The sequence below is a fragment of the Pieris brassicae genome, chromosome 4 (genome assembly GCF_905147105.1).
Source record: "Pieris brassicae chromosome 4, ilPieBrab1.1, whole genome shotgun sequence".
NCBI classification, from domain to species: Eukaryota; Metazoa; Arthropoda; class Insecta; order Lepidoptera; family Pieridae; genus Pieris; species Pieris brassicae.
Window position 1 is genome coordinate 19,265,103 of NC_059668.1, and position 23,752 is coordinate 19,288,854.

Below are 23,752 nucleotides of genomic sequence, written 5' to 3' on the forward strand. Positions count from 1 at the left end.
ATCACATGCGATGGTGTAAATAAAATAAATAGAATACTTTAAAAGCCAATTTATTGAATATTCTTTATTCTTCATTGTTTATGAACCTTGACTAGATAGGTATTTATATTCAGTTCTTTTAAACAAACAGTATTAAAGAATGGTCATTAGTCATGTATTGTTATAAGTAATACAAAATTCCTTTACTCTTAAAGGCCTACAAGTACATTATTATGAAATTACATCTTAATCTTTTGAAACACCACATCTGACTTTAAACATCATTTTTATATAAACTTAGTTTGACTAAACCAATAAATCTATGTTTTTGCGGATGTTAATAACAAAATAGCATTTAAATAGGAAGCCCTTGACGGAGTCTTAAACTCAGAGATATTTCTTAATTAAAGTCTACGTCACAAGCGGCTTTTAGGTCTACGGCGTAGCTGCGCGTAGATTAGTCCAGCTGGTTTATCTATGGGCTGGTATATGTAGTGCCGCGGATCCCCTTTAGTGACATTTGCAGGGAATTTCGATACATCAATGTTGAGATAATGTTTATTCGGCATGGTCATACGGATCCAAGATATCTGAAAAAAAAATGTGTTTCAACAGAATACTGAAAAGACAAAGAACTATTTGCTAAATCACAAATTTGTAGCCATTTGAACCGTACTCTTTAATCACGTGAACCTTCAAACATGACAGACAGAATTATATCTCCAGACACGAGTAAACATAATCTATTTTTGTTTAAAATAATGTATTGTTTTAAATTATTAGGTAACCGAAGCAAAAACAGAGTATTGCGATAAGATCCTTAATTTATTAGGCTTGTCTTGGGTCACTATAAGTCTAATCTATGATTTATTATATCATTGTTAAGTTTATCACGCACGCGCCGTTGAATAATTGAGGAATCTATCTTGTATGATTTATTATAACGAACATATTAAGATGCTTTGTTTATTTTTAGTGCAGTCACATGACTGTAAGCTGATTATAATAAGTCTATATAACAAAATTAACAGGAAATTATAATTATTAATGTTTACAAACTGATTAGCCTTCGTTAAGTCATTCCACTTAGATGTAAATAATTGGCACTTTTTAAATTATTAAAATTGTTTATTACCCGTGATTGACGGATACAATAAAAACTATGAACACTCACCTCGGACACTTTTTCTAAAACAGTTTTTTCGGCTTGATATAATGTGTGTTGTACTGAAGGTGAATAAACTCCTGTATCAGGAGGTCCAGCGAATTTGTCGAGAATCGCGTCCTTGACAGTCAGCCAGGCGTTGTCAAAATCCGCTTTTCTCATATTATCATACGTCCATTCAGCTTCTACGACAGTACTGTAAAGACATGATATTAGATTACAAGATGTGAAATGCTTGAAGCATCTTCTAGATCCTAGATTCCGATGAAAGTAATCTAACGGCTTTTGTAAAAATATATTACAGGTCTCGGTAATCAGAGTATATACCTGAAAATCCTCTCCGCAGCATCAGATAGCGTGGTGTATTCATCTTGAACAAAATCTACGAACGCCGACTGAGTAGTCTTCAGCACTCTTAAGCCTTTTAAGCCGGATTTTACTACAACGGCCTCTGTTAATCAAATTGTTGTCATTAGTAAATAATTAATTAACAATTATGAATATTGTTAAATTAACGCGTGTGTTCTAATTATGGCTACGCTCATCAAAAGTAAAATAGGGCTTGTGATAACCACACATTGAGAAGAGGACATAATAAATTCTTGAAATTACACTCACCATGCCTGGCTTGAGAAACTTCACACCACCTGGTGGCGGTCGGAGAGAAGACAAAAGCATGGTTGTGTGGGGCGCCGGCTTGCAGCCTCTCCCATGGGTATTCGATCACGTGACACCTAGCTTCCGCTACTTGCTTATATGTGTAAAGGAAATGATTCACTACAACTGCACCAAACTCCTCTGGAGTTTTAATCCCATGTTTTTTCGCTAACACATAGACTGTGTTCTTCTGGGAGTCCGTCGCAACCACTTCTTTGTTATCACCAACTATGTATGCTGATTCCGATGCTAGCTTCAGTTCTGTTGAAACTTCGAATTCTCTGATTGCATGACGTTCTCCATCTCTGTGCACGTGCAGCAATTTTACGGAGCCCTTTCCATAACCGTGGTCACTGAGCTCAAAGCGACCACCTGAGTCTGCCGCCGCTGTAGTTGCGGCCGTGGCAGAGGTTCCTCTCGATGCAACGAGAGGACCACCTTCACCCGCGCTTGAGTTGGAAGGTTTTGCATAAATTCTATAAATAATAGAAAAATTAAATATCCACGTCGAAAATAAAAACAGTAGCAATCAGAAAAATATATAAAATTTATAACCTGTTAGTGCTTGTCCACGGCATTTTTTTAAATATTTGTATTACTTGATTTTAAGCGTGTGCAAGAAACGCCTTCGGAACATTTAGTCAATACGAACTGTGATAAATCGTAACGGACAACACATTTATACAAGTGCCCTGTGACCTGTGTTATCAGCAATGAGCACGCGACTAATATGCAAACCTAACTTTTATCGCTTCGTATGTAGCTTGATTTACTAAATAAAATTAATGTAAACAAAGATTAAAAATTTACAACTTATCAAAATGTTCACTAATTAGTACATTGCCCACAAAGTTTTATCTAATTTCATTCTCCAATTTGAAAATCACTCATAAGCCTGCCCCTATGAATGTGAAATAAAAACGTCCGTGAAAATAAGTGTAAATCTAATTCTGCTACAAATTCTGTTTGTTGAAAAAGTGGCTTTAAGATTACAGATTCTAAAAACTTGATAAAAAATTAATAAAATTAAAACAATAAATTCCAAAACAAAGTTTTTCCTTTCTTTATCTCGTTTACAATTTTAGTCGCCAAGAACGATAAAGTGAAGTCAGATTTGCTATCAATTTTTCATCATTTTGGCCAGGTCACGACACCAAAACTTCTGATTTATCAATAATATTTTGCTTAATTGTAATGATTAATTATGTTGTTATTAAAAATAACTATTGCAAATCTGTTGAATTACAAACTTGCGTTTTAAATTCACGTTTCTCGTTGTAAATGTTATATTAATAATTACGCTAACTTCATTGTAACAATTTCATGATACGAACAGTGTGATAAACCGTGACCATACATTTAAAATTTTGTCAATAGGAGCTTGACCTTTTTGACCCCATGTTGCTATGGTTACGAATACTTGATTAATAAGAAGTTATAACAAGATATAATCCTAAGAAGAAACATGGAAAGAAAAATCTTTATTATAAACAGGACAATTAGGTAAAGTAAAGTGCTCTAGCCCGGCCTCTAGGAATCCCTCCTGTGTTGCGGACAGCCAGTCTCTTCCTTTTAACATTTATTAGATACTTCAATTCATTTAAATTTAATGATCTCAGTTGAGATAGAAGCAGTACATACGAATGTCAATAAAAATAAAATGCAAGTTACGAAACAGGTAGTTAATCTAAATATTTTTTTAGATTTATATTTTTTGATGCTCTAGTCTAAGGAACGATCGCGAGAGAAGAAAATTACGTTCGAAAAATTTAAAAAGTTATTTAAAGTCGGAAGGCTCCATTATTGTTACTAACGGTCTCTCTGATCGTTAGTAACAAACAAATAACATATAATTGGTAAGAAAAACGAATTGATAACTTTTTAACTTTTAACTTTTAGCAACCAGTTTTATCGTCAGGTTGTCCTCAGGCTAGCCATCTTTTCGGTAGACGATCAACCCGTCTTTTTACTTGAGCATATTTTAGCAAACTGTTAGTTTTTCCTCGTCGCTGGCCAAGTTTGACACCCATAAGCAAGACACGACAAAACATGAAGATGCGTGCCTTCGATGTGATCTTCTTCGTGTCTTTGTATTCTTCTTGTGAACGTCAGGATACTTTTAGATCGAAAATTGTGATAAAAAAAACTAGTTTAAATACATATATTTGAAGGAAATGTACGGTTCTTGAATCATTGGGGCGATTTAAATAATACTGGATTTTTTAAACTCTATATTAACCACTCGCGTAGAACATTAGAATATAGGTGAAATAATAAAATGTTAATTGCTATGTAACGAATGAGACAATGTCAAAGAGATAACCTGGATTTTCTATACTCTTTGGGCGTAACTCGGACCATTAAGGAAAATAGCATGCTTATAAAACTAAGAAAGTTTGAGTGAGGAAAATGTACATCGTACATATTATAAGGTAAATTTTCTTTCAAATATTATTAGTTATAAAAATACCAGTAACATATACAGTATCAAGTGTCCTATAAAGTGATGAAGTTGGACTGGATACTGGACAACTGAATTTCAAAAATTCTGACACAATTTTAATACTTCTTTATCCTCAGAGATATATAAACATAATATGTATGTGTAAATCAGGTCAGGCGTCAGGTCAAGTGTAAATCGTAGATTAAATTGTATTTTAAATGGAATTATCGTATTAAAAGATTTATTTCTTCTCAAACGGTCGGGGAAAAGGAGCGCTAAAACAGAAAACTTTTAATTCCAGTTTATGTATATTATAGACTTCTAAGAATTGTATAACTATTTGATAAATCACCTAGTTTTTCAAATAAAAAAAGACGAGATAATTAGGTTGCCATTTTTGCCAAATTTTTAATTATTATTTTATAAATCACAAATATGTTTGACACGTTTTATTGTTTTTATTGTGTCCTTGTAATACTGATTAATCGCTGTAGGTCGATGTAGGCATCATAAAAACCATTTTGTCTGCAAATTAAAATATTTACTTGTCCAAATAACTTGTTTTAAATATTGTACGTACAGTTATAATAAGTATTTTTATAAACAGCTTAAGATAATTCTTCTGTAATTTATTTTAAAATTTGTTTTCTTTTTTTAGTGTAATATATATAAATAATATTGTAAATTAATTAGTGTCTTTTATTTACCTAGATCCGACGAGAAAAGCCAACACCTAAACACCACTCAGCGATCAAAGTCTTTCAAGCAAATTCCACATACAATTTTTAGCGACATTTACTCAATTACTTAGTTTTTATTGCCTGATTTTCTCGTTCATTAAATGCCTATATAAAATGTCTTCGAAATGCTCGCCTTTAAATAGTTATCATTTTACAATGAACATCGGCAGTCGGCATTCCCAAAATAGTTTTAATAAGTACATGGAAGAAGTCTTTCGTGATTTTTTAATAATAATACATGATCTATATGATCGAATTGAAACTATAAAGAAGAGGCACGCAATTTTATGCCCTCGTAACATTTTATTAGGTTTACTTTTTATATTTACCGATTTTATGACGTTACAATAATGTTTTTTTACGATAGATACTCCAATCTATATATGTCAGGAATGAGTTTTGGATAAGTATGTATGCGTGTAGGTTGTGTTTAGAATTTCAATAAGTTTAAGATGTACACATTTCTTAGAGTCAACAGCCTTAAACAGAGTCTAATATTTAATTATCAAATGTTAGCTTAACGAATATGATTCTTAACTAAGTAACTAAGTATCAACTATAAGGGCAGCGTCAGCCTATTGAGTTCTGCGTGCGACTCTCATCCCTGAGGTCGTTCAAGTCAAGGTTCGATCCCCGGCTGATCACCATTTAACATTTGCTCGAACAGTAAAGGAAAACATCGCGAGGAAACCGGCTGCCTTAGACCCAAAAAGTCGACGGCGTGCAGGCGCAGGAGGCTTAAAACGGTTGTAGCGCTATTGATTTTATTTATATTGGGACCCAGAAGAATAAAATTATAAATTTCGTACGTCAGAAAGTTGAAGTGGTTCGAAATTAAACTTCCGCCTACTCAATATTCTATCTAAGACGCTTGATGTGTTAATTTTATGATAGTAATGAACGAATCGTTTTATCTCTAAATACGTGTTCAAAAATACTTAATCGTCAGTGTTATAGTGTAATAGTAAACGTTTAAGAGTTTGGGCGGGCGGGCGGCGGATGCGCTTTGAGTGCGCATCAAAGAGGTATGTCGATAATTTCTTAAACAGTTTTAAATCTAGATACAACTCTACACAATATAATTTTCAATAGCGGTTAGTTTTTCTAGCAATAAATTGTAAATGGATATAGCAATTCAAAACGTTAACAATTTATTATTATTATTGACGTTGTCCTGTTAAGTAAATGCTTATATTTGTTCCTTATTAAAGATACCATTTACAACCTATGATACAATAAGTGGAATTGTATCCGTCAAAAGGATAATGGAGCCAACACTTCTCTGGCATATTAACAATTTATCATGTTGTCAGCAGGGTTATGCAACATATCCGTTACCAACATTGTGTATCTCGGAGTCAATTAATAAATAGTATGTACGACAGTAATAAGTAAATTATTTCACGTAGTGTATCGGAATATCGACAAAAGCACCCAACACTATAAACGACGCGAAAGCCGTTGTGCGCAGGCGCGAGGGCGGGCGGCGCTGACGTGTTTCATCAGGGACAGCTGACGGCGCGCGCGTGACGTACGCACGTGCACGCATGAACCAGCGAAGCACGCGTTCTCTTCTGTGATTTGTGTTGTGAAATGATGGTGAGACGAAGCGGTAGATACACCGTCAGCTGGCGAGGCTTCAGAGATTCTACATCCAATAAACCACCAGACGACCGTAAGTCATCGCGTGTTAACTAAATCCATGTTTTGCACGGATTTGCCGTACTTACCACAAATCACTGCAGTAGGCAGGTTTCCTTTGCCCGACGTAAAAAGTAAAAGCTTTAACATTAAAGTATTTTATATATTATAAATTTTCTAGAACAAAGCTATGGTAAATAGTTTTTTAACCTTTCCATATAAAGGTGTGTATTAGGATATAATTTTTAAATATACATTTTTTTAATGAATGTAATCACATTAAATCTATCTCGCACTCTATCTATATATCTCTCTAAGACGTTTATATACATTTATGTAAGGTGTTGTTTAAAGTAGGAAGTAGACTATGTACATCAAATACGTAATTCTCATTTATAACTTATAAAAGTTTTATATCGGTCGTAAATGAGAAAAATCGTGATTCAACTGCAGTCTTCATTCTTTTAAAATATTTCGCGGAAATAACTAAAAATAATCTTATTCGTTCTGATTTCGACTCGTGCTCCGCTACACATGTGACATCATTACTAAAGAGTCATTCATCTTTCTGTCTTGTTAACGAACACTATATACTAATAGGTAGAGAGCTGGCGAGCAAAATATAATATTTGCTCGTGTCTGCCGCAAGGCTAATGTTTTAATACCTTGTCAAAATGATGAAAATCAAAACGGCAGACAAATAGGACTGTGACATTTCAAGTTAGGAATTTTTAAAGATTTTTATATAATTAAATATGCAGTGTTGCTGACCTGCATGCAGTGTTCGTTTGAAAAATCGCAGAAAACCCGGATAGTGCCTTCTACATTTTCTTCGCTATCTTCGTATTGACCGACCCCAGAGGCAGACAATGATTTAGTATCGATTTTTTTTACAGATTTAAAGCCACGTAAAACCCCTTAACCCCGATACAAACGCAATTTTTTTTCGTATTGATCCGAACTTTAATTCCTATCAATACGAAATACGAGCAAATCATATACTTAAATGCTCGCCAGCAACCTATAATACTACACGCTATAAATAATACTACCACAAACACTTAACATATTAATAGACAAAAGAGGTGGATAGACTTTTTTATAATATCAACGAGATACAGACTATTTCACTGCGTATTTTCCTTTATAACATATTATGAACCTTCTATGCCTCTTTGAATAATTAACAGATAAGAAAAAACTTAGGCATAAAATTAAACAACATTACATATACATTACCCTAAATCCGTTTACTAAGCTTTCTATATATCATTATCCAATTAAAACCTACATCTTTAATTCTTTACGTACTTTAAGAACAAAGAAAATATAAAAAATACTTGATTATATTTCTAAATCACGATCTACGAACAGACAATCTTAATTAATAGTGTAATAACAGTGAAACAACGAACAGCTGACTAATGATTATTTATATTCCTCTTAAATTATTAATAATTATCCTCTTTCCTCGCAATATTATTATTCCTCTTTTGAATAAAATCATATTCTTACTCATATCATATATGGCTTTATAAAAATCAGATTATGTTAACGCAATTTATGTATGCGCTATACATAAATTGCCTTAAGATTAACAAATTTAACCCAGAGTTTCAGTAAGTAGCTAGTTACTTGCTCATAGATTTTTGAAGAAAACTCATAAATTCTTATTTATAGATATTATCCACGGGATATTGTATATTATTTTTATTAAGAGCTCAAAATTTGTTTTCAATTTTAAAACTTCCACAGAGTTGATATGTATATTTTCATATCATAGATACATAAATCCCCATGTACACAAATACATTTAGTTTAAATAAGAATCGAAAGACATATTACAAAGTTTAAAGGTTTTACCCACTGTCTGAAATTAACGAAAGATCGATACGATTCACGATCCTAACTTTAGAATCTCAACTACTAAGTTATTAGTATACAAATTTTAAGATCTATCTATAAAGCAAATTTTTGTAGGAGACAACATTGTCCATTAACGGCTACCCTTTTCAGAAAAAAACCCCTTTCTCTATTCATTAAAGCCTATACAGACAGAGAAATACGAAAGAGTTCTTTAGTTAAAAGAGTAAGAGAGATTATAGAGATATGAATAAGATAGGATCATTTTATGAAGTACCATTAAACTGTTAATAAACACGAGTATACAAACGGGTTATCGGCATGTTTGCTTATAGAAAAGACTAGGCTCTTAGCCTTCATTAACCTTTTCAGTTTATCGAGGGGACTTGAAAATATTTTTCCTCTGATTATTGTGGATTATTGTAAACGTTTTTTGTGACATTTAAGATAAAGTATTTTTTATTAGTTAATGTAATAAAAATTAAATTTTTGAATAAAGCTTTATTTTCGATCTGAATTTCACAAGATTGTATGTATACGGAACGTCAAATCATTATTTCAAATATTTTTTTCAGAAAAGGACGAACCAAAACCAGAAGAAGATTTATCAAACCATGAAGTGATATTTTTAAGAGGCATTGTTGAGAGCCCCGATTTTGCACGGAAATGTGAGGTAAAATAAAGGTTAAAAGTTTATTGATCTACAATTGAAGTGAATAGACTTGTTTCTGAACTTTGAACGAAAAACACGTTTTAATAGAAAATGTTAGCTTTCGTCTTGCAACCAGGATCACCTTATACAATTTGGGATACTTTTGGAATGTAAAGAAAGCGAATTATAATATTTTTTTTATTATAATCTACATTTTAACTTGATCTGAAGAACGGATCTCAAATTTGCCCATGGACATAACATTAAAATTGTAATAATACATTTGTAATTTGTTTATTATATTTGAAATGACCGAATTACTGAATAAAAACTGTAAAAATATAAATTATTTCGAATTACGCGAACACAAAATCTCTTTTCCCATAATATTCTTTATTATGGGAATAGTGTCAAATGATGGCATTGTTAGACAAAGACTGTGGACTAAACCCATAAGCTGTAAAGAATTAAAACTATTTTAGATTATTTAAAAGTAACTATAGAACCTATACAATTTGTTATTTTTTGTTGGCTTAAGTATTTGACTTCTAAAATTAACATTAATTATGTAAATATTGTCTAGGCATTATAGCGTCGCTATGACGTACCATGCAAACGTCAAGTTTGTTAACTATTATTCTTACTTATATAAATACGCATATATCATTTCTTGCTTAAAAAATCAGATTTAACTAAACTGCAGGACTTTATTAGTATTAGACAAGTGAAGAAATATTATTTACACTTTTACGTAACTTGACTTGATTACTCTCAATAGCACTTATTTTTCTTATTGTCAAATAGCTGTTTTAGTTCAGGAATATTAATCAAATGATCAAGTATCAAAAACAATCGAAAATCTTCCGAATTTAGATCAAATTGCTGCGGCATTTATTGAAAATCTGTAATTAATATTTTTTTTGATCTTGGAATACCTGTAGTTGTGGACACCCTACGATAAGTAGGTTTAGACAAGTTGTAGGGTACCGAAGTAAAGCTTTATACAAGACTATCTCGCATTCCGCGGTGAAACCCTGAATATTCCTGGTCTATATTGTTCTTCAACATGCGTATTAATGGATGAAAGCAATCTACTTAAAATATAATATAATAATACATTATACAGACTATTCATATCGTTTATTTTGAGAATATATATATATACTATGCACGATATAAACGTTGTTATTTAAAAACGCTGACACTACAAGTCACTGTAACTGTCAACAATCAACAGTCCGTATTTGACGAATACAAACTTCGAAGTCAAATATGCAGTATTACTAATAAGAAAGTGTAACCAAGCAGCGGTCAAGGGTGTGTTCTTTTGTTCTTGTGATTTTTCTATAAAAACGTCAATTATGTATTATTTATACTAATAAATGAGTGTTTAATAAGAATATAAATAATGTGAATGAAACATCTTAACTTTTATATTTCTTTTAATTCAACAATTTTAAATACGCTTAACGTTAGTGCCACGCCTAATCTTGTTTATGTTAAACAACTGCATTTGCACTGTTGTTATGGTTGAAATATTAATTATAATTTACAGTCGATCGATTCTGAGGAGGACTTGATTGTGAAGCCTGTCTCCTTGGATAATGTAAACATAATACGATCGCTCAGCGAATATCGAGGTAACAATATTCGAACAATCGAACAAGCTGAACTAGCTATATTATTATCTCGAGTTCATTTTAAGGTACGTGATTGATTAGCCATTGAAAACATTTCATTCTTACCGACGAACTTGTTGCGAGTTTTTACACATTTCTGCTGTTTGAATGATTTCCTATAAGTTTTGAAAAATATATATGATTAAGCATTAAAGTTTTTTTAGGCTCTCATTGATGCACATGATCAAGTTGGTAAAATTTGGTTAGAAAGAGGATCTGGTATTGATGAGAAAATAGACATAAAGGAAGGAACTAAGGACACTGCTGAAGCACTCACTCCAAGTTCAGATCAAAACGGAGACATGCCAGTTGAAACTGTTAAAGTTGTGGGTCTACGTAAGGTGCCTGGGCAACCATTAGGTTTAACTGTAAGTTTATATAATTTACAATAATTTAAAATTTCTTTATTTTTTTATATCTTTAAGCTTTAAAAACAGTTACATGTGTTTTTACATTTATTTATTTAAATATTACAGGTTACGACAGATGAACATGGACAGTTGATAGTGGCCAGAATTTTAGCTGGCAGTGCGGCAGCGAAACAAGCACTTCTGAATGTGGGTGATGTCTTACTGGAGGTGGATGGAGTGCAAGTAGATTCTGAGGAACAACTGAAAGAAGCTGTTTCAAAACCCAATGATAGGGTGACCTTGAAAGTGGGACCAAATTTAAAAGAAAAGAGTGCTCAATTAACTAATAAACTTAGTGTATGTATCACTAAGTAACATTATTATATATTATTGTGAAAATGTTAATATAACAGTTTTTTGTTTGCAGTGTTATGTTAGGGCGCTATTTGACTACAGCCCAGTAGAAGATACACTCATTCCATGTAAAGAAATAGGATTAGAGTTTAAAAGGGGTGACATTTTACAAGTATGTACAAACTTCTCTAGACTAAAATAATTGATTACCTGAACAGTTAAAATCAAATTTGAAAGATTTAAAAAATGATTAATATTAATATTAGAATTTCATAATTGTTAATAAAACACACAAAGCAATAATTAAAAACTAAGTTTAACTATTCATATTCAATATTACTGGTAGCTAACTCTAAATAAGTTAGATTGATAGAGGTAATTTCATTAAATTTTTAATGATGATTAGATTAATGATTTCAATATCAAAATAAGTAAAAACCTTATCGTAATGTATCATGTTTCAGATATCAGATAGAAAAGACCCAAATTGGTGGCAAGCAAGTCATGTCGAGAAGCCTGATGTTGTTGGTTTAATACCTTCGCCTGAACTAGAAGAGAGAAGAAAGGCGTATGTACCACCAGAAGCAGATTTTGTGCATAAGATTAGCATATGTGGAGCCAGGGTAAGAGAGATTCTTTTATGGCTCTTACATGTTAGGTTTAGTTTATATAGAGAGATAGAGATAATGTAATAGTTGTTTTTAGTAACTTTACTATTATTGCTTAGAGACTCCAATAAAAATAAACTGGTAATATAAGAATAGCCAAGAGTCATGTTTCAACCAAAAGTGTACAGCTACTAAAGCTAGGTAGTTCATATTTATTATTCATTTATATGCCCAAAAATATTTATTTATCTTTTTCTTATAGTAGTTTTAGTAACAATTATTTTTTATTTACTTTTACACACTAATCTTCCAAGACTTCTTTACTTACACTCTTAATTTTTACTATTATTAGTATTACATTCTTTTTCTTTCTTTTGAGGCGCAAACTTACTGTTGTGGTCTGGCAGAACACGTCTGCTCCATAGCATAATGCTGAGCCAGTTACAACTACAACACACACATAACACACTTAAAATGTACCTTATTCCTTTTTAATTATTATTATTATTTTGTGCATTACTGTGTCTGTTTCGTTAGTAATAAATGTTATGTTATGTTAATATTGTTATTCCTATACTAAATTTAGATAAACCAAATCACAAAATGTTTAATATATTTTTTCTTGGTCAGATATCCAGAAAAAAGAAGAAATTCGTATACGAGTCCCGTTCAAGTGTCAAGCTAGAAGGTGCTGAGTTGGCGCTGTATGAAGAGGTGGCTCGTACTCCGCCTTTTCTACGCCGAGTGTTGGCGTTGGTGGGCACGCGGGGCGTCGGACGGAGAACTCTTAAGAATAAGATGATTCAGGAGTACCCTGATAGGTTTGGGGCTGTAATCCCTCGTAAGTTAATATTTGTGTAATATTTTATAAAAAAACTATAAACATTTTCCATCTGGTCAAATAAATTGAAATGTTAAGTTGATATTTTAAATCAAAATTTCCTTCATTAATCATTATTAATTTTGGAAGTGAAACTTCTTTAGGCGCATGAGGGTAAAATTTTGACAGTAACGTCACGAACATGTGCAGCGTTTTTGTCGAAGAAAAGGGAGAGAGCGATTAAGAGAGAGTGAGAAAAGGAGATCGAGAAATAAATACACGCTATTGGTTGATGTATGCGTTTAGTAAACTTTAAAACTTTAGATGGCAATTCTGTCGCATAACGTCTTTTGCAGTAAATAAAATTAACGGAGATTTTTTTTATTTATTTATATAAGCATGTATTCAGTATGAATAGGTGACTACATAGATATACAATTACATGGAGTGATCATATACTGGTACATGATTATCTGTTGGGGCTTTTACCTCAGTAATAATTAACAAAGAAGTTTCACTTCTGACATGTGTACTTTGTACGCAGGCACTTATTTTTTAGTTTTAGTAGTTTTTTTTAACAAGCTTAATTTCTATAAGTTGTAATTGTGTGTAGTATTGTATTGTAGCGTGAATGTAAACTAAGAAAGATTAGCTTGTATAACAAAATTTAATTAATTTTCACTAGCGGACTGTCCCAGATTCGAACGGAAATATATATTTTAACATATTCAAATAATGTATGTATATATTTATAGGTATTAATATAGTTAAAAATTAGACGCACTCACTCATATAAATGTGGTAATTGCGCTCGCCAGATACGTCTCGACCACCTCGGCCTTTGGAAGAAAGTGGGGCCTCGTACTGGTTCGTGTCCCGGGAAGAAATGGAAAGAGACGCTCATGCCGGCCGTTTTCTGGAGTATGGCGAACATAATGGTCATTTGTATGGAACACATTTGGACTCCATAAGAGCCGTTATTAAAGAGGGTACGTTTGTTCAAATTCATCTGGTAATTAGTGGTTTTTTATTGATTATAAGTGTTAGGTGCATGGAGCATACTATTTTATGACCACGAAAATCAAAATCGAATTGCTGGACAAATTCCGTGACTCAATGTCCAGTTTCCGGTAAAAAAAATTAGGGTATACTTTTCTAATTATTGTAAATTTTAGTTTTTGATAATACGTTTGGTTATATAAGTATAACTCTTATTATTGAAGCGAAACTTCTTTATTTGCGTTGTAAAAAAAATACCGTCACATTTTTCGGTTACACGTCACGCTATTCCATTACGAATCACATTTTTATGTTAATAACAATTGAACAAATTAAGAATATGATTGTATATAATGAATGTAATTCTTTTCTTGTACATGTCTTTGTACCTGTTTGCTTTTTAAATAAATAAATATGTGCGTAAAAATCAAGAAACTCATCTGTGCTTCTGCCTTTTTCGTACATTAAAATTAGGCTTATTTCTTGATTTAAATTGCAGGAAAGATGTGCATTCTGGATTGTGCCCCACAGTCTCTGAAACTGCTCCACAATAGCAGCGAATATCTTCCTTACGTAGTGATGATTGGATCACCTGGAATAGACCAATTGAGGAACCTCACGTACGCCTCTAACCGGAACCTAACAGTTAGTAATTCTCAAAATAAGTATGAGTAATAGCTACTGAGTAATAGTTTTTAATGTCGTAAGCGTAGTCGCTTTTAATATTTTACAAAAATAAATTTAATTTTTTTATATAGACTGTAATTAGACCGCCTTTGAAGACGGAGAGAACGTGTATGGTTGAGTAGTAACTTTTTTAGGTTATTATTTCGTCCATGAAGTTTTTGAAACAAAAAACTATTATTTTTATTTAAGTTCTAAAAATCCTTTGTAGAATTATGCTTTACGGGATGAAAGCTATTTACTTTTTACCTTTTTATTATAGTTAAGAATTTAAATTATAAAAACCATGGTAATGTGTAAAAAAATTATATAAAAATTTATATTTCATATAATGATTACATAAGAGCGATATAAAATAAAATACTAAATTACCAATTTTTTACTCTACAAATGTAGATGCTCTGAGACTATTTCATTAAATGTTTTAAAGGTGCTACTCATTTTTTGCTGAACCTTAACATTTGCTTTTTTGTCGGGAACCAACCCAGGACCTTTTTATTATATGTCATATACGTTAACTGCCACACAGGCGTAAAACTAGTTTAAACGTTTTTGGTTATAATTAAGTAAAAATATTTATTTGTTAAGTAATTATTTTTGTCTCGGGTATTAATTTGAAAATAAATTAATAGTTTAAAACAAAATATTTTTTAGCTCTTTAATTTTTTTATGCATGACAGATATGAACATCGTCGTTTAAGAGTTTAATATAGATATTTTAACAGTAGTTACTGATTTTGCACGTATGACTTCATTTGATGCCTTATATCAATACAGCTAACGTTGAGTCTCAAATAAAATTCATACGTGCAAAGCCTGCGTAGCTAGAGTACGCTAGTATAGCCAAGCATGTGTGTAGTTCGACCGGCAGAGCTCCATCCGCTACAGCTCCCGACGCGCGCGCACGCTCGAGTCGCTCGCATCGCTTTACGAGGTACGTACACATACATTACATTATTATTCAAACTGACAACTTTAATTTTATAATGAAAGATGTTCTATTGTATAAAATTCATGAGTTTTTGATTATGGTAATTTTAAAGAAATGCACGACATGGTTAAGACAATATTTTTTGTTTCATTTATAATTTTCCTTCATATGCGAGTGTGTTTCAAGAGGATAAATTATTTCGATTAAACTCGAGCCTTCCTGGTTATAAAGAAATAAGCCATCAAACGATATAAAATTACAATCAAACATTAACATTCATTATTTGCGCGAAGTTTTTAAAATCGCCCTTAATACATAATCAAAGTTATAGTAAATTTGATATTCTTTATGAAAAAATATACTTCGACAGGAGGAAGACTTAAAGCAAACGCTAGAAGAGAGCGCCCGTATTCAAAGACAGTACGAGAAATACATCGACTTAGAGATAATAAACACAAACAATGATACCACTTACTCTAAAATAATGGATGCTCTACACTCTTTATCTACTGACCACCAATGGGTGCCTGTCAGCTGGATTTACTAGCATTTCTCATGATATATAGCATTTTCATAAGCATAATCGGCTCTAGTGACTAGGGAGCAATCGCTTTAAGAATCTATGAATTTTCTTAGCTTTTTCCGTAATTGTATAAATTCCGGATTCCACAAAAGGAAGGTGTGTAGTGCAGCTAAATTTAATGAAAATATCGCCTCGTAACTTGTAAAACCTCCGTTGCTTCCCAGCACTTTACAAGAATTTCATAATATTCCGAAAGTTAAGACATTATAACACCATATATGTTTGTATGGAATTGCGCTTTTGAAAATGCTATCTTTATGTTAAGATAATACACATATATAACGTTTAGTAAATAAATATATACTGATTTAAATACACCACGATGAAGAGATTATGTAAACATCACATTTATTCTGTACTTTTAAAAGTGCAACAATAATTATACATTTACTAAAGAGAATGCAAAGTCAATGTTTTACAATTAGTATAAGAAATTTGCAGCTATATAAAATGTAAAATGTACGTCGAATTCCTGAGGAGTTCGAATATTTAAGGGCAATGAAGCAGATGTCTACATACAAATCATTCCATTACCCTTGCAAGAAGTGTTACCATCGCGTATGTTACGCCATATTTCGGATTTTCTAAGTACTTTCCCGGACTGCAATTATCGCCTTATTCATAAATATTAATTGTCTTATTATTTTGAGTATTTTTCCTCATTTTCTTTCAAAGTAATAACTTGATAAAAACAGATGTTTTTATCACAACATTATAACAGTGTTATAAGACATTATCAAATGTATGGAAATCTTGTGTTGGTAACTAAAGTTCTTCTGGATATTCGAATTGTAACATTGCGCTAATTGGGTTTACATAAAAAAGAATTCTAACTCTTTATAATTATACATTATTTATAAGTTAAAAACATGTGTCATTTCTTATGGTGTTCAAATTCCCACCAAATTTGATTAAAAATGGTTGCCAGATCTAAAATCTAGATCAATTTATTTAAATAGAAATCTTGCTGATTTCTATTATACGAAATAAAAATCTTATAATACATATTACCAACCTTAAATATTAAGATTTTTTGTATATTTAGCTTTATCTAATATAGTTTTGCATTTAATAAGTAGATAATCGCTTATGTATGAATTTAATTGTATACTTTAAAAGCACAAGTAATAAATAAAGACATCACAGTGCTATCACAGATATATTTGTGATAAACCAATAGATTAAGTTTTAAGTAAGTATTTCTCAATTAGCTTTACAGATAAAGTATTAAATCAAAGATGAAAATCATATTCGTGTTTGTGTGAATCCCGAATTTAAATTTTATTGGCATTTTTTATCAACCACTCACTACGAAGTGATGAAATAGTCGTAATGTCATCAGGAGAAACTTCCGTCGATTCGTAGCAATAACAGCTCGTATTTTACATATAGGTTTGTTTGTTTATAGATATAAATATTTTTAGTAAAATAATCATGTTTACGAACGATTCATGAAATTTTTATCAACTTTTTGACATTAGACTATCTAAAATGTAATTTTTATTTCCGTTACTGTTTCGCTCTTTGTTTAAGTTTATATTATTTTTTGCACAGAATGGTGGTATATGTATTAAAATGCAATGAAATAGAATGTCTGTAAAGTTAATTGTATGTTATTTAAATCGCTTACGCTTAGTATAAGCCAGGTAGATCAGAATCTCACATTCCGTCCATTTTGTTTTGTTATTTAGCTATAAATTTTATTGTATCGAGAATTTTTCAATATATTTTACAGCAAAGTGCTTTATTTTATTTTTTGCTTTGTATCAATAAAAATATTGCTGATGCGCTACATTTATTTATCACTGAAGGTCTTAAAGACTTCAAAAAACATATAGGTTTTGAATTTTATGTGATTCAACTATTTGAAAAGAGAATTTAAAAAAAATTGTCAAGTTTTACAATGACAAAATTTTAATGTGCTTCGTTCGAGAGTGACTTTAGTATCTTACTCTTTAGAGTACGTACGTATAGACTGTGGGAAGATACTTCGAAAATGATTATGTAAAGATATATACAAGCTACTGGATTAACTGTTTATTGATAGTTGCATTAAAATTCAATTTCGTTTGAAATAAGGAAAGCGTACTGGAAAAGGAGAAAGAGTCTCTTCCACTATTGTACATAAATATAAATAATTTAGGGTCACTAACAAGATAATACAAATTCTGTTAAGTATTAAATGCTTCACTGTCAGTAAATTAAACTACAGGTTGACAGCTGGCCTGGAAGTGTTTTTGTGGTGTCGTGCGGAAGTCTTAAAGATATTCGGATCAATGTGATTAAGGCCAGTTTCGTTGTTCACTGCTACTAAACTGTTCTCACACTCCGGCTTTTCTAAGAGATGAGGCGCAAGAAGCAGGAATAATTGCTGTAACAATTATATCATATATAATTTGAACTAAGAAATAATAGTAAGTATGATGACTACTATAATATTTGAAAGAGGGATATATCTTATTCAAAAATACATATATAAAAAACAGGTTTGATACTGCTTATGAAAAGCACTGCCAAATATTGTTTCTGTTATAGAAAATCTAAATTTATTTATCTACCTGTTTCAATGAGTAAAATAACTATCCACCTTACTACTAAAACTCCGAAAAAATATTAAAATTTGGGTACCTCCGCCCAAGGTATCAGCGGTAAATTAGCGAACAATGCTTGCCAGCCAGGCAAACCCAAGTGCACCAGGGACATCCGGAAATAGTGAGTAAAAGAGTCCGCCAACCAACCCCAAGCACCATCTCGCGTCACGAGCCACACTGACCAACTTCCACCCGTGTATATAAGACATACCTGTGGTCATTGTTACCTTAAGCAACTAATTGTTTTTGGCCAGAAAAAAACGATTAAATATTCAACATGGGTATGGGGAGCAATAGAAAGAAAAAGTAATACAATTTTACGTCCCGAAATGGAGCACGACTAAAATTTTCATCACAATTTATACTCCAAATATTGATGGCCTGTTAGATTTAATATGCCCATTTATTACTTATATTACAGACAGCGCCCTGCGAATTATTCGGTTGTACCGTAATACTATATTCTTCCTAGATATTAGGAATTAGAACCAGCATTTCAGCGCGTTAAGTTTAACGCGTATGTGTTCGCTCTTTGTAATATTAGTATAGATTTAAAGAAATACTGCTTGCATAGCCACAATAAATTATCTCACCTTCCCAATATTGCGGCACAAATCCAGCTCAAAAATTTTACTTTTTGTGTTAAGTAGCGGACGAGGTCCCGACGTTTGTCTTGTAAGAGAGAAGTCCAAGAGATCTTTTAATGACGGTGTCAGGTATAATTCATTCAGTGAGTTTATCCGAATAGATCCAACTGGCAGTATTTCATCGGCTGTATATGAAATATAATAATACTAATAATACTTAAAACATGAACATAGAAGTAGGTCTTAAAATATTATAATTGGATCTATTACAAGTTTTGACTTTTGTCAATACACAAAAACATTATTCAACTAAGAAAGATTTATGAATAAGATCTAGAGTTCAATGTGAAATACGTTTTAAAATTGTATGTTTATTTCGCGCGAGATCGTATATCCTTGTCCTTGATTCCTTAAAGGCAGAATAATGATAGGGTCTGTTATCTTCTATAAAATATTATCCATATATATTTAAGCCATCTAATTACCAGAATATTTGTAGTGCCAGGTAAGTTGAAATCCATCTGTTGAGTTATAAAAATTTCGGAGATCATCGGGCAAAACTGCTGAATGTTTTTGCTCCCAATTGGATATAATTATACGATCGCATGGTGTCCTTCTTTCAACAGCAACATTAGATATACGGGGGTCTGATTCTAAAATATTAAATTATGGTACGAATTTGCGTATATGAAGCCGACATAGAGTAATCTAAGTTCTTCTAAAACGGAAACCTATGAAACATGGTATATATATATTAGGTCCTTACATATGAAATTGGCGTTTTGTCGTACTGGCCACTTTGACCTCAAATACCGCCTCTTTGGTTAGGAATTTCAAATTCAAATTTGTACAGCTATTTGGAGCCCCGTGGACGGCCTGAGACCCAAGTTGATAATGAAGTATTGAAGGCTATTGTGGAAGCGGATCCATCGCAAACCACGTCCGAGTTAGCTGTAGGCTGCGGTGTTAGTGATAAAACTGTTTAAATTCACTTGAAGCTAATTGGGAAGATTAAAAAGCTTGAAAGGTGGGTACCTCACGAATTGACTGAAGCAAACCGGCAAACGCGCGTCGATGACTGCGTTACATTACATTACTGAACCGGCACAATAATGAAGGTATTTTAAATCGAATCATTACCTGTGATGAAAAATGGATTCTTTACGATAATCAGAAGCGCTCAGCGCAATGGTTGGATCCTGGCAGGCCAGCTAAATCCTGCCCCAAGCGAAAATTAACCCCAAAAAAGTTACTTGTAAGCGTTTGGTGGACTAGTGCCGGTATTGTTCATTGCAGTTTTCTCAAATCTGGCCAGACTATTACGACTGATGTCTATTGTCAGCAATTGAAAACCATGATGGAAAAGCTAGCGGCTAAACAACCTAGGCTGGTCAATCGCTCCACGCCACTGCTACTTCACGACAACGCTAGACCACACACTGCACAACAGACGGCAACCAAATTAGAAGAGCTTCAATTGGAATGTCTAAGACATCCTCCTTACTCCCCGGACCTTGCTCCAACAGATTACCATTTTTTTCGAAATTTGGACAACTTCTTGCAAGGGAAAAAAATTAACTCTGATGGGGCAGTCCAAATCGCCTTCACAGATTTTATTGATTCCAGTCCAACTGTTTTTTTTTAGTAAAGCGATCCATGAACTACCTATGAGATGGCAAAAGTGCATAGAAAACAATGGTTCATACTTTGATTAATTAAATATATTATATTTAAAAATATTCGACTTTTTGTTCCTCCCATACAAAACGCCAATTTCATATGTAAGGACCTAATATATATACTAGCTATGTTTAACAATATAAGCCATTTGTCAATCAAAAATGTGTGGGATGATATTTAGTACCTAGAAAAAAAGGGATATATTGTAGTAAATAGGTATAGGAAATAAAGCAGAAGAAAGTAATTCGTAATAGAATTCAATCCTCATTACTTTCCTCCACAGAAAAAGTGGTATTGGAATAAGTATGCCAATTTCGCAAAAAAAATGAAATTATCAAAGATATTGTACATCTTAATTTTCACATTGGCCATTCAGTATTCAGAAGTTTGAAAAATATTCGGTAAAATATCTTAGTAATTATTATTAAAGGAAAAGCAATATACAAAATCAATCGCAATTTATTTTTGTGTACTATGTACCTAATAGTTGTTATATACATAGTTATTACTCAAAATATAATGTACTTGTGCTTTCACATTTAATAACCTGGATATTTGTTGTTAAATAATGTCAACATTGCCATCTGTCAGATGTCAACAACTATCAATATTTGTCACGTGACTTAACCTCTGCGGCCCGGGGGATGCGCCGTTTCGCGTTCGACAAATACAAATCAATTTAGGAAGTACTTAATATACAAATGACTGAAATAGTTATTTTACGAAAATGACGACTATTTATAATTCAAATGCTGGTATTTGTTATATAAAACAAGAGTTTATTATACAAAGACCCAATAAGACTGGAGAAACTAAAATTGAAAACCAAAGTGCTACAGGTAAAAGAAAATTTGATGATAATGAAGTGGATTGTGACATCAAAAAAATTAAAAGCGATGAAATAAACAGTACAAATACTCATCCAGACAAAGATAAGAAACGAGGTCAAAATAAAGCAAGGCCAAAAACCTTTCAGGATGAAAAAGAGAGTAAACCTTGTCCAAGTATTATAAATATATCATGCGACGAAGAGGCAAAACCATGTCAATATAAAAATTGTAAATACATACACAGTTATCTTGATTATTTAAAAATGAAGAGAGAGGATATAGGTAGAGAATGTCACATTTTTAATCTCAGAGGAAGATGCCGAAGAGGAATTGCTTGTCGCTTTGGCTCCAGCCACATTACAGCAGATGGATACAACATAGTAAATAAGGAAAAAGAAAAATTATGGTTAGAGGATACAAGAAACACTATGCAAACAACTTTACAAATTCAACTGCAAAAAAAGAAGTATGACTTCTCTACTGCGGAAAAATTAGTTAAATCATTAGACATACGTAAAGGTAAAAAAATTGAATGTGACACTGAAAAACAGAATGCATCTGACTTCAATGAAAAAAAAAGCACTGGTGTGGTAACTGATGAAGATGTCATTAAAACTTTACCAATAGAAAAGAAAGCTATTGATTGGGAGAATAAATTATATTTAAGTCCATTAACCACTGTAGGAAATCTACCATTTCGAAGAATTTGTAAATTTTATGGAGCTGATATAACTTGTGGTGAAATGGCACTCTGTGAATCACTTTTAAAGGGTGCCAAGCAAGAATGGGCTTTAGTTAAAAGACATGAATCTGAAGACTTATTTGGTGCCCAAATTTGTGGTAATAATCCTTTTGCCATAACAAAGGTAGCACAACTTCTACAAGAGAATGCAGAATTAGACTTTATTGATCTGAATTTGGGTTGTCCTATTGATTTGATTTATAAAAAGGGAGGTGGAAGTGGAATGATGCACAGATTGCCAGCATTAGAAACATCTGTTAGAGGTGCATCAACCATTTTAAATATTCCTTTTACAGTAAAAATGAGGACTGGTGTATATCAGGATAAAAAAATTGCCCATACTATTATGCCGAAAGTCAAAGAATGGGGAGCTTCTTTGATTACATTACATGGTAGGTCTAAAGAGGCTAGGTATAGTAAATTAGCAGATTGGGAATATATAGAAACTTGTGCAAAAACAGTCCATCCTCTCCCAGTTTATGGTAATGGTGATATATTATGTTATGAAGACTATGTCTTTAGACGAGAATTAGCCCCGTCACTTCAAGGTGTAATGATTGGGAGAGGAGCACTAATTAAACCATGGATATTTTCTGAAATTAAAGAACAAAAAATCTGGGATATAAGTGCTAATGAAAGATTTGATATTATAAAAAAATTCACAAATTATGGATTAGAACATTGGGGCTCAGACACTCAAGGTGTTGAAAACACTAGACGATTTTTACTAGAGTGGTTGTCATTTCTATACAGATATGTACCTGTTGGTCTTTTAGAAAGACCTCCACAAAAGATAAACGAGAGGCCCCCAAGTTACTTTGGGCGCAATGATCTAGAGACCATGATGGCATCAGGTAATTGTTCAGACTGGATAAAAATAAGTGAAATGCTACTAGGTCCTGTTCCAGATGGTTTTATATTTTTACCAAAGCATAGAGCTAATTCATATTAATTACATATAATAAATTTTATTAAATTTACATACCAAGAAGTTTTGTTACACCCAAAGATATGTTTTCATAAAAAGAGTCTTCAGAAACCAAATCAACACAAAAACTCATTTCAAACTAGGCTTGTAAATAAATTGTAACAAAAATTGTTCCAGCAAATTTTTGTTAATAAACATCTGTTACCATAGTAACTCTACAGAGTAACACAATGCTATCTGAATCTC

The 23,752-nt window shown here is 32.2% G+C and overlaps 4 protein-coding genes across 6 annotated transcripts; 2 read left to right on the forward strand and 2 right to left on the reverse strand.

Moving 5' to 3' along the window:
- Positions 1-34: 34 nt before the first annotated feature.
- LOC123708860 (uricase) lies at positions 35-2,467 on the reverse strand. Its single transcript, XM_045659797.1, has 5 exons — positions 2,357-2,467; positions 1,763-2,277; positions 1,472-1,595; positions 1,154-1,340; positions 35-569 (listed from the first exon to the last, which is right to left on the reverse strand). The coding sequence occupies exons 1-5, from the start codon at positions 2,377-2,379 to the stop codon at positions 396-398; spliced, it is 1,023 nt and encodes a 340-aa protein (XP_045515753.1). The 5' UTR covers positions 2,380-2,467; the 3' UTR covers positions 35-395.
- A 4,054-nt stretch (positions 2,468-6,521) lies between these two features.
- LOC123708557 (protein PALS2) lies at positions 6,522-17,132 on the forward strand. 3 transcript variants are annotated; one of them, XM_045659327.1, is made up of 12 exons: positions 6,522-6,659; positions 9,064-9,161; positions 10,696-10,845; positions 10,984-11,187; positions 11,296-11,526; positions 11,597-11,695; positions 11,988-12,146; positions 12,762-12,972; positions 13,770-13,940; positions 14,450-14,595; positions 15,494-15,568; positions 15,936-17,132. In XM_045659327.1, exons 1-12 carry the CDS (start codon positions 6,578-6,580, stop codon positions 16,110-16,112), a joined length of 1,803 nt encoding a protein of 600 aa, XP_045515283.1. In that variant the 5' UTR covers positions 6,522-6,577; the 3' UTR covers positions 16,113-17,132. The 3 variants fall into 3 exon arrangements, with proteins under 3 accessions (XP_045515283.1, XP_045515285.1, XP_045515286.1); XM_045659329.1 differs by lacking the exons at positions 6,522-6,659; positions 9,064-9,161 and adding an exon at positions 10,389-10,457 and having other exon boundaries at positions 10,696-10,780; XM_045659330.1 differs by lacking the exons at positions 6,522-6,659; positions 9,064-9,161 and adding an exon at positions 10,433-10,457.
- Positions 17,133-18,170: 1,038 nt separating this feature from the next.
- Positions 18,171-23,702, reverse strand: LOC123708784 (tubulin polyglutamylase complex subunit 2). Its single transcript, XM_045659668.1, has 5 exons — positions 23,564-23,702; positions 19,812-19,979; positions 19,333-19,511; positions 18,777-18,950; positions 18,171-18,519 (listed from the first exon to the last, which is right to left on the reverse strand). Exons 1-5 carry the CDS (start codon positions 23,637-23,639, stop codon positions 18,355-18,357), a joined length of 762 nt encoding a protein of 253 aa, XP_045515624.1. The 5' UTR covers positions 23,640-23,702; the 3' UTR covers positions 18,171-18,354.
- Positions 21,648-23,552, forward strand: LOC123708783 (tRNA-dihydrouridine(47) synthase [NAD(P)(+)]-like). Its single transcript, XM_045659667.1, has one exon. It carries the CDS (start codon positions 21,734-21,736, stop codon positions 23,528-23,530), a length of 1,797 nt encoding a protein of 598 aa, XP_045515623.1. The 5' UTR covers positions 21,648-21,733; the 3' UTR covers positions 23,531-23,552.
- Positions 23,703-23,752: the final 50 nt, after the last annotated feature.

Excerpts from the sequence above, each read along its gene's own strand:
- LOC123708783 (XM_045659667.1), top strand. The coding sequence starts at position 21,734 with ATGACGACTATTTATAATTCAAATGCTGGTATTTGTTATATAAAACAA.
- LOC123708860 (XM_045659797.1), bottom strand. The coding sequence starts at position 2,379 with ATGCCGTGGACAAGCACTAACAG. Across the intron at positions 1,596-1,762 it reads AGTTTCTCAAGCCAGGCATG|AGGCCGTTGTAGTAAAATCC; the intron begins GTGAGTGTAATT and ends TTTGATTAACAG. Across the intron at positions 1,341-1,471 it reads GCTGCGGAGAGGATTTTCAG|TACTGTCGTAGAAGCTGAAT; the intron begins GTATATACTCTG and ends ATGTCTTTACAG.
- LOC123708557 (XM_045659327.1), top strand. The coding sequence starts at position 6,578 with ATGATGGTGAGACGAAGCGGTAGATACACCGTCAGCTGGCGAGGCTTC. Across the intron at positions 11,527-11,596 it reads AATTAACTAATAAACTTAGT|TGTTATGTTAGGGCGCTATT; the intron begins GTATGTATCACT and ends TTTTGTTTGCAG. Across the intron at positions 11,696-11,987 it reads AAAGGGGTGACATTTTACAA|ATATCAGATAGAAAAGACCC; the intron begins GTATGTACAAAC and ends ATCATGTTTCAG.
- LOC123708784 (XM_045659668.1), bottom strand. The coding sequence starts at position 23,639 with ATGAGTTTTTGTGTTGATTTGGTTTCTGAAGACTCTTTTTATGAAAAC. Across the intron at positions 19,980-23,563 it reads GGGTGTAACAAAACTTCTTG|AATCAGACCCCCGTATATCT; the intron begins GTATGTAAATTT and ends TTAATATTTTAG. Across the intron at positions 18,951-19,332 it reads TGTGCCGCAATATTGGGAAG|GTATGTCTTATATACACGGG; the intron begins GTGAGATAATTT and ends CAATGACCACAG.